The sequence below is a fragment of the Etheostoma spectabile genome, chromosome 14 (assembly GCF_008692095.1).
Source record: "Etheostoma spectabile isolate EspeVRDwgs_2016 chromosome 14, UIUC_Espe_1.0, whole genome shotgun sequence".
NCBI classification, from domain to species: domain Eukaryota; kingdom Metazoa; phylum Chordata; class Actinopteri; order Perciformes; family Percidae; genus Etheostoma; species Etheostoma spectabile.
Window position 1 is genome coordinate 24244539 of NC_045746.1, and position 10434 is coordinate 24254972.

General features: G+C 42.9%; 1 protein-coding gene across 2 annotated transcripts in view; it reads left to right on the forward strand.

Moving 5' to 3' along the window:
- Window positions 1-10434, forward strand: part of cacng8a (calcium channel, voltage-dependent, gamma subunit 8a) — a 21389-nt gene extending 10955 nt beyond the window's left edge. For both annotated transcript variants that reach the window (XM_032535819.1, XM_032535817.1), the window contains 3 exons: window positions 1569-1652; window positions 4397-4537; window positions 6363-10434. In XM_032535819.1, the coding sequence (XP_032391710.1) occupies window positions 1569-1652; window positions 4397-4537; window positions 6363-7216 (1079 nt within the window). In that variant the 3' untranslated portion in view covers window positions 7217-10434. The remainder of the gene's footprint in view (window positions 1-1568; window positions 1653-4396; window positions 4538-6362) is intronic.

Below are 10434 nucleotides of genomic sequence, written 5' to 3' on the forward strand. Positions count from 1 at the left end.
ATGAATTAATGAAGACACTAAGTAAATCCCTTTTGAACCATGCACCCGGAACACGGACTTTTGTTTCCACCAACAAACTAGCAAAAGTGGATTTGGACACGCCCTAAACGCACCTGCGCCAGGAGCTTCACGCCGTCTGTTTACATCGTTAAAATAGGGCCCGAAATGTTTTACATAGGCTCATGGGCCCCCAGATGATGAATCCTAATGACTTTGGTGATGCCCTGAAGTTTCCCCTAGTGCAACCATAAGGTTGACACTTGGGGTTTTAATTGAACTATGCAACTATTGGCTAGATTGCCGTGGACTTTGGTCAGATAACTAGTCACCCTCAGGATGAATTCTCCTAACTTTGGTGATCCGTCAGTAACAATCTCGAAGATCTCCACTTTTTTTTCTCTTTGGCGGCACCTGTGGAGATAAGCAGCATGTGTAGGTGGTTTTTTTGGATCTCACTTTCACTTGTTTTTTTTCCGATTCATCATCTGTGGTCTTTGTTCTTTTCTCTGTTTGGTCATAGTAACCGTTTACTCACAACCCTAGCAGGAACCCAGAAAAAAACACACACTTCACTTCACACACAAGTGAGTTGAAAAGCGAGTCTGTTAGCCTCGCCTACCCTTTCTGGCGGACCCAACATTGCTTTGTGATAGAAAACTGATGAAAAACACGTCACCAGCTGTCGCTTGTGATTTTCCCGGGGAATGTCGCCACAGACACCCAGTTCATAATACTTTAAGAGTTTAAAATTGAAAGGCTTTCATCAGCAGGCCATAGGCTCAACCACTTTTGTGTTAACTCATAAAACAATAGATAGTGACTTAACTGGCATAAATTTAAATGAAGATCTTACAGATTATTAACCTTAACTTTTCATACACCATTAGGTCTAAACTTTTTCTTTTTCCAATACTTTCCAGAAACTGCATTCAGTCGCATCTGTATTTTTTTTTAACTTAGCATGCTATCATGCTGAACGTGGTAAACTTTACACCTGCTACTCATCAGTGGGTTTACATTGTCATTGGGATTGTTAGTGTGCTGATCCCTTACCCCTAACCCACTCTCAATCAACAACTCTTCATCAGCTATTTGTCTGATCGGGGGATGGTAACACCACCGAGGCATCTTAATGAATTCTGCTGTACAATTGCTCATTTTTTCTTACAGAGCTCAGGTCTTTCTTGCTCTATTAATCTTCCACTTTTTGGATCGTATTGTCTTGTCACAGGGTAGACATCTGTTAGCTTGTTTACTTCTCTCTTCATCTCCTTCATTTCTCTCTCTCAATCTCTAATTCTCTTTCTGTTCCCTTGCCATTTACCTTTCTTCCTCCTTTTTTTCTCCCTCCCGTCACTCTTTTTCTTTCACCTGTCACCATTTTTCATGTCTCTATGTGTAATTGTTGGTCGTTCCCATGTCTGTCTTCACTTTCTTCCCCATTATTTTCTCTTTGCCGTATTCTCCTCTTTTCAGTAGCTTTTTTTACCATTTCTGCCATTTCTGTCTTTTACCTATCTTCCTCTCTTCCTCACCCTCTCCTCCTCTTCCTCTCTGTTTTGTTCCAGGCTTGAAGCGAGGTGTGTGTTCCCAGATCGATCATTTCCCAGACGACGCTGACTACGACCAGGATTCTGCAGAGTATCTGCTGCGTGAGTGGCACACATGCAATTACAAATCAACGTCAGACACAACACACACATTTTGCCTGCACTACACACAGTGTGCATACACACATCTGAACAGAACACAACACACATTCACGCACTACAGCCTCCATCACATACGGATACAGGAAGGACAGAAGGGGCTGGTGGGCGGACATCAATGCACGGATGTCAGATTCAAGCAAAGTGTTCCTGTGTGTGTGTGTGTGTGTGTGTGTGTGTGTGTGTGTGTGTGTGTGTGTGTGTGTGTATGTTGTGTGTGTGTGGTGTGTGGGGGTGGGTTGTGTGTGTGCTTAAATGCCCAGGTGCTTGGGGTTGGGAGTCTGGGGGTGTATAGAAAGCTTTTTATTTTTTCACAGATGGATTGAAAGAACAGCCTTCACTAATGGATTATTCTCAGCTCAAGATTCAGGTTTCACATCCTGCCTCCATTGTGATAGCAAATACTGTTCGTACAGCCCTTAACCTTTTGGTTTACAAAGTACATGTTCCATCCATATATTATATAAAGATATCTATTTCCGTGAAGGAGGCTGCAATGCTACTTTAGATTGCTGCGTCTCCTTTGCTGTTCAACATTCTCTGAATAAGAAGTTGTTTACCTCTCCAAAGGCTGCACAATCTTTTTGATTTCTTGTTTAAAGTCATGGAGTAATCGACAACCCTGGGGTACGTGCTCCAGATTTTGTCAATTTAAATTAGTTCCATAGTTGATGGGGAAAAGGTTAAATGACAAATGCCTCATCTCACAATGTTAATACATCTTTTTATTAAAATTTAAAGCATCTTTCATTGGTCCATGAACCTTCTTTCCACCAAAGCACACTGAAATCTATTAAGTTTTTGATATTTCTTTTATTGTCTCTAACGTGACATCAAGAAATTGCAAAACCCAAAAATAGGACTTAAAGTTTGACCTCTTTGGAGGAGTTAATTATCACCTGACTTTATTACTTGGGGTTTGTCCCCTGAGCAACCCGAAGTTCAGAAAATCACCACAAACCTCCTACAGCTCAGCAATCTTTCTCATCAGCTACTCATCTATAATCAATACATTGTGCTGAAGAGACAAACACCACCCACACAGTCCATTTTCCTCTCAAAAACGACTTTAGAGAACAATTTGCAACCAGTGTTTGACGCGTCAGAACATTCTGACAGAGGAGTCTATGAATATCTGCTCGGGGCGCTTTTCCATGGGCAGCCCCCCCCCACTCTGACATCTCTCCATATGGTGCATGTATAAGTACCGAGCATGTGTGTGCAATTCAGGCCTGTGTGTAACAGCAACAGAGTGTAAACTGTAATTCCCCCTTGTGGGATTATTAAAGTATAAATTATTATTATTAATAGTAGTAGTATTATCCCAGCATCATTGTTCCCCTTCAGAGCCAAACAAAAGCTAACACAGCTTGAAAAGTCACCTTCAGAAGTTGAAGGCTCTGCGTTTCCACATGTCCCTGCCAGAGCTATTCAGCATTTTAATCTCCTGTAATCTCTCTCTGTGTTATCACTTCTGCTTAAAGATTTGAGATATCTGCAGAGGAATATCAGGGGAGGGGTTTTAGGTGATGTAATGCAACCTTTTGCAGTCAAACTGAAGGCTGAAGCCTGAATGGTCTTCGTGATGGTCATGCATCAGTGTTGTAGACGAGACCATGCCAAGACCAAGTCATCACCAAGACCAGAAAGAGACTTTGAGGGGTTGAGACCGAGTCAAGTCCAAGACCAGATTTGTGTTAGACAGACTTCTTCTCCTGGATCCCGCATTCACTTGATCATGGGAGTGTGTGTAAAGGGGGCATGAAGAGAAGGGTTTAAGGTAATAAATTTCAAACTAGAAATGAGTCAAGTTATTGGTTGCATTTGCAAGTTTTAATGCATAGGCGTAAATGTGACAATGCACAGGGAATTTGTCAAAATCCTTGCAGTTGGGGTTGATTCCGAGACAAGACCTTCAAAAATATATCTTGAGTACTACAACACTGTCATGCATCCAATCTTCTGTAAAATGTATCAACTCAAACACTGTTTTTAAGAGTATTACAGCAGTTACAGCAGTGGTTAGCACTTCTGCCTCACAGCAAGAAGGTTCCACCATACAGACACGCATGCTGGGTAACTAGGACTACAGTTGAAAATTACCTGATTGGCTAATTTTGATTAATGTGCAATGTTCTAATTTAATTTTAAAAAATCTACAAAATCTCCTATGGTTAGTTTGAAAATGCAATTATATATATTTTTGTGACTTGCAAGATGCAGTTCTTCGAAGAAATGTCAAAGAAGCCAAGCTAGTCTAACTTTGTGTCCCTAAGATTAGTCAATCTCCAAATACATGGGATCCTACATTACTAATAATTAATTTTAATAGTGGATGTTCATGAGACCCTCTTTCCTGACAAACCCCAACATCTTTAAAACTGAACGCCCCCATTTTTAATGCAAGCTTTCTGTTCACATGTGTTATCCTCCAAAGCCACATTAGTTACTAAATATTTTGTAGGAGGTTGTTCCAGGGGCCAAGTTGTATTGTCAGCTACAGCACGTCTTGGTAACACTTTTTCTCTCATGCGTGCCACAAGGCTGTTAATTTGGCACCTTTCAAATGGTGTTGAACCTCAAAACACCCCTCACTAATTGTACTGCATTAGAAAAATGTATACACAACAAGGTTGGCAGTAACATTTCAGTACACAAGTCAACATATCTGTGTTCCTCATCTGCAGGTGTGGTGCGAGCCTCCAGCATCTTCCCCATCCTCAGCGCCATATTGCTCCTGCTGGGTGCAGTGTGTGTTGCTTCCAGTAGCTTCTACAAGAGCAAAAGAAACATAATTCTCGGCGGAGGGATCCTATTTGTAGCTGCAGGTAAGACTGCAGCTTTGTTGTGGTTTTGACTCACAGCTTGGAGATAAAGTTCCTTGTGGGTATTCTTGCCGGAAAGAGGGTTAGAGGGTTAGAATTCTATTACAATGGGAGCTCATTATCTGCTTTAGTATTTTAACTCTGCTTGGACCACCTTTCTTTGTCCTTCCAATCTGTCTCATTCCACTCCAAACCAAAATGAAATTGTGCCGTATTTCACATTTAAAGGTCCAATATGTAATGCTGACAACTAGCTTTTAAAATAGTTGCAATCCAAATCCAAAACACTGGACAAAGCCGTTTCTCCTGGCCCCTTTTCCCCAGCAGTGAAGTTCGGGTTGCCAGGTTATGAAACGCTTAACCAATATCCCACAATTTCCGTGTTACCTAGATGCTAGTCTCGCATTGCCAGACACCGCTCCACAGCGCAGCGGAGTTGCTAGATACTGCTATGTTGACGGTTATAAAAGCCCATGCTCTTGTGGAGCTCTGTGCCCGACTGACAGCCACCCTTTCTCGGCTAAATGTCACAGCAACAGCCGATAATAAAATCCTTGACTTCATGGTCATCTGTACCCAGGGCACAGTCCCTGTCTGTCGGCTATGGTCGCTGAACAGAAGCGGGGAAAGAATCGCGATGGGGGAGATTTTTGATACTACTACTTTCCAGACCCCGTTATACAGCTTGTCAATACACTGTACATTACACATTATGGTTGCATGCCAGTTTGTAGGTGGGAATCATCTTATCACAACCTTGAAGCTGGCGATGGTAACATTAGCCACAAGAATATTCCATAACATAACCTTACATAAATTGCAGGGTGACCTGTAGAGAACATAAGATGTGTCCCAATCCAACATTTCAGGCTACAGGGGTGTTTTTCCAAAGTTAAATTGCATTTGTCTATTATGAGGAAATCAAACTTGCGGCTTTTGTCATATGTTAATCCTTGTGGTTGTAAACAGCCGTGGCCTGCTTGCCTGGTCCTCCGGTAACGTTAGCAGTTAGCATGTCTTAGCATGTCTTAGCATGGGCAATTGTTGGGTTTCTGTAAATAACATCACAAAGTATGGTCTCGACCTGCTCTTTCTTATGAAAAACGCTGTGAGATAACTGTTGTGATTTGGCGCTCTATAAATCAAATTGAATTGAAATTGAATTGAATGGCGGCGTTAGCACCAGTCAGGAACACTTCACCGGCTGTGTCTCATTTTCATTAACTAACTAACTAACTTGAATACTTGTTAATACTAAATTAATGAAGCTCAATGCTTACCTGTAGAAGGAAATTAGCCAAGTCAGTGTCTTTTCAGGCTTTAAGCTGTCTCCATCTTTTAAATGCCTCTCCAAGATTTTCCCATGTTTTACCACGTCTCTGGTAATACAGCTGTTTAGACAGATGCTGAGATTGTTTTAGGAGGGTAGAATGAATCTATCTCTGTTAATCTAGTTTGATGGGTTGTGGAAGCCCATTGGTTTTGCGTGTTTGAGTTTCATGTCTGGCAACCCTGGTGTCAAAATCGGCAGTATACAATAACACAATGTCGAAAAATAACGTTCCTTCCTGGAAATTAAAACGGAAATTAAATACATACAGTACATATATACATACATAATTATTTTAAATATTGGACCTCTAAATCTACCAGTCTGATAGGTTCTTATGTATGATATGCAGATTGATTTTCCTTTTGCGCCTGCCTCTTCTCTGTATAATTTTTGAAATCTGTTTGAGTATCCCTGCCTGGAAAACCATTTAAAAAAGCTGCATGTTGATGTGTCTCAGAGGAGCACTAACAGTAGAAGTCTTGTGTATTTCCTCAGGCCTTAGTAACATCATCGGAGTGATAGTGTACATCTCAGCAGCACTGAGCGAAATCTCCCCCAAGAAAGACGAGGACAAGAAGTGGCACTACTCCTACGGCTGGTCCTTCTATTTCGGCGGCCTGTCCTTCATCCTGGCCGAGATGGTGGGCGTCCTCGCCGTAAACATTTACATCGAGAAGAACAAGGAGCTGCGCTGCCGCTCTCGCACCGACCTCTTCAAGAGCACCACGCACGCCATGCTGCGCCTGCCCAGCTACCGCTTCAGACGACGCTCTCGCTCCAGCTCGCGCTCCACCGACCCGCCGCGCTCGCAGGAGACCTCGCCCATTGGCACGTCCAAGACCTTCAGCCTGCCGCCCTCTGCTCCGCCCTTCTCTGTCGCCACTCTGCCAAACCCGCACCACAGCAGCAGCGGTGGAAGTGGAGGCGGCGACATCTCCATGTACACCCTGACGCGGGACTCCAAGATGGGCAGCCTGGGAGGCGGCGCTCCACCTCTCTATGGCACCGTGGACCGCGCCACACTGTACCAACTCCACAACTACTTTCCAAAAGATTCCAGCGGCAGTGGCGGAGGAGGAGGAGGAGGAGGAGGAGGAGGAGGGGGGATGAGCAGTGGCACCCTCCCATCTCACTCCAAGTCCAACTTGGCGGCGGCGGCGGCTGTAGCCCAGAATGCAGCACCTCTGAATACCTCCACGTCCGCCGTCACACCAGCCCAGCCAGCTCCGATATCTACAGCCACCATGGAGAGGGACAGGGGCAACATGGGAACCCTGGACCGACTGACGGCCAAAAGAGACAGGGATAGCAACTCAGATACACTTAACAGGAAAACTACGCCAGTTTAAAACTACACCTCAGAGAGACGGGAGAGAGGGTTTTCAGAGAAGTTAGAGATATCTGAGTTGAGAGAGAGAGAGAGAGCAAGAGTAGGGCTGAAAATGTGTGGGTGACACTTCAAATGTAATGTTTCTGTCCTTGAGCCTGGGGTATCTAGCTGCCATAATTACTTACCAATATAACAGTCATGGAGCACCTGAGATTATGTGCAAACTCATGACAACTGCCTTAAAATGGTCATGACTTTAGCCAACCCTTGTTTTTGATTTAATTATACAGCAATGGTGCAGTGGAGGCTTCAGCATGAGGAAAATGTTTTGTTGTTCTACAAAATCACACACACACACACACACAAATACACGCACACACACACACACACACACGCACACATACATACACACACACACACACATACACACACACACACACACACAACTGGGAGCTTCCCAGTAAAACCAGTCTCCCGCTGCAGAATGGGGGAGAAGCGCCTTGCTGAAGAGGCAGGGGAGCTCAGTAGTTATTTACTCTCACCTTCAACAATCAAATCGACCTTAACAAGAAGGGACCACTGAGCTTTGATTTTGTGACTTATAAGTCAAATGATTTCTAGGTTCAAATTGAACTGACTCTAGTTTAAAAGTTAAAGTCTTTTACACATTTAAACGTCCAGTTTGACCCTGGAAACCACCAAATCTTGAAGAAAAAAAAAATACTTTCTGGTATTTAAAAACTTTTAAACATCATAAATAATTATTAAATAAAAGTTGCCAGATGGCACACGCCACAATTCAGTTACATTTCTGTTTTTAAAAAGAACAGAAAGACACAGACGGGTACATTCAGCCAAGGAACAAGCTGCTCGGTGTGGAGCCAACTGCCATTTTAAGGTCAACAGTAGCTACCTAACCTCAGGTGCCAAGAGAGTGGCCTCAGCCCTATCTAACCTACTAACCTACACACACACACATACACACACACACACACACACACACACACACACACACACACACACACACACACACACACACACATCCGAAGAGGCTGACACACTGTGAGCCCATTTATTTTTCATTGTGTGTCGAAGGTAATGACAGTGACAGATGGGCATTCTCCTCACTCCCACAGAAAGGCACAGCCATAGACTTCAATCTTCACCCTGTACGCCTCCATTACGCCACTGCCAGTTGTCCCAGTTTGGCCAATCCCTGCTACAAATGTCCATCTGAACAAGTAACTTCATCTGACGTTAAATTCCTTGAGTCTTTTTTTCCCTTGTAGAATTCTTGCCAAATTGAAGTCGACTGCTCTTCTTGTTTCAGAGGATGATTTTACTAAACAACAGGAATTGCGTGAACAAATGTTCAGCATTCAAATTTACTGTCAGACCTAAATTAAATTAAGCCTGTTATTGATAATTAACCCTAAAGCCAGACGGGAATGTTGATGTTGCAATACTAGATGTAGTACCTGCAGGCCTGTGACCTGAAGCCAGTTCTGGTCTAGCGTATTATAGTCAGATGTACATCCACCTCCATGACCTCCATGACCTCATGTTCCACCAAACACGTTCTCACTCCCAACGCGTCCCAGAGCCACGCTCGGTCAGGTGTCTTTAATGTTGTTTCTGACGCAAAAAGTCTTCTTTAACGTCTAGCCCTGTGGCGTCATTTTTCAACGCACTCGGTCAGGACACTTGGCATACCGTTTTTAAAGCTCTGGGTTGGGACGTATGTTTAACTGACAAGAACGGGACAGGTTTAGGGAATTTTTTGGATGGGGTTACAAAACGGACGTTTCAGTGAGAGGTGAACGGGACACGAACCCCGTTCTCCTGGATGAAAGTCCTGTGTTGTATGACCCATCCACCACCCCGACCTGTGTCCTTATGAGGATTTTTGGTTCTTAATACTGCTCCATATATACATTGGCGCTCTTAATACTACGTCATCTTACAGCGCCACAGTTGTGCTACTGTACTGCCATGCCAAAATCAAGCGTCAGGATTTGGTGAGTCAGGAATGACAACAGGTTGTTCCATCTCACTACGTGAAGAGCACTGGATATAAATCCCAAAGTGTCTAATGTGAACATGAGTTACATTAGAGCCTGTGCTGGACTGTAATGGCCATAAGACTCAGACTTAGACTTCTCTTTAGTAATCCTTTTAATGATGACCCGCAAGGAAATGGAAATTTCCAGCAGCAGTTTTCAGCAAGAAGAACACAGTATAGAGAGAAAAAGAAAAAGACACGATAAAGATAACAATAACAGTAATAATAATATAAAAATAAAACCTTAACCAAACATAACGTAACAGTAGCTTTATTTTGAAAGATAAACCGTGCTAATTGGAGCACAGTTAATAAATCATATTGCAAGATATCTCTCACTGGCTTGAAAACAAAAGAAGCTGCAAAGCCAGTCCCACCAAACCTCATCTGTAAGCAGTGCAGCCAATAGTGGAGCTCCTCGGGTGAAAAACACAATTTCAAACCCTGAAATGTCACTCGCTGAGCAAGTCGTTTTATTTAATCGCTGGTACTTTCCAAACCTTGCTTGTTAATTATGGTCATTTTGTGTCATCAGACAGTATAACTGTTGCTAAATGCACCTTTGTGGTTGATGGAAGTACTTGTTAAGATGGACTTATGATTTATTTGCCAAATGTGATACCAGGGTTAGTATGACTGTTTATGAAGATGTATCGGTACCAAAGGCTACGAGGCAGCATTCGTTAAGTGTTCCTACAAAGGGCTGCAACCACGGGTAAAAGGGTGGGGGTCAAATCAGTTAACACTCAGGGGGGGTTTGACCACAGATCAAAGGCTAAACATGTAAATCCTGTTAGTCCGATATGAAGTATATTAACCCTTTTATCAAACAGAGTTCCTGACTTAGTCCTGAAGTATAACGCACATGTTCAGCACATTATGGATTATTAACTGAGTGATTAAATATCTTAATATATGTTCTAACTAAACAATTTTGAGTGCAGTTTGTATTTTTTAGGAAATTTCAAGTAGATGAAATTCTTTAATGGATGTACTGCATAACATTTTGGACGGAAAACCCTTCCCACATCCTAAATCTGATTACTGGACTAAAACACTGAACTCTGAATGCACTTCTGGATCAGCTGTGTTTGCAAAATGAATTCAACCCAACCGTGGTCGACGGCAAGCTGGAGGAGGGAAAGAGAAAAGAGCACATCAGCTGGTTTCAGTCC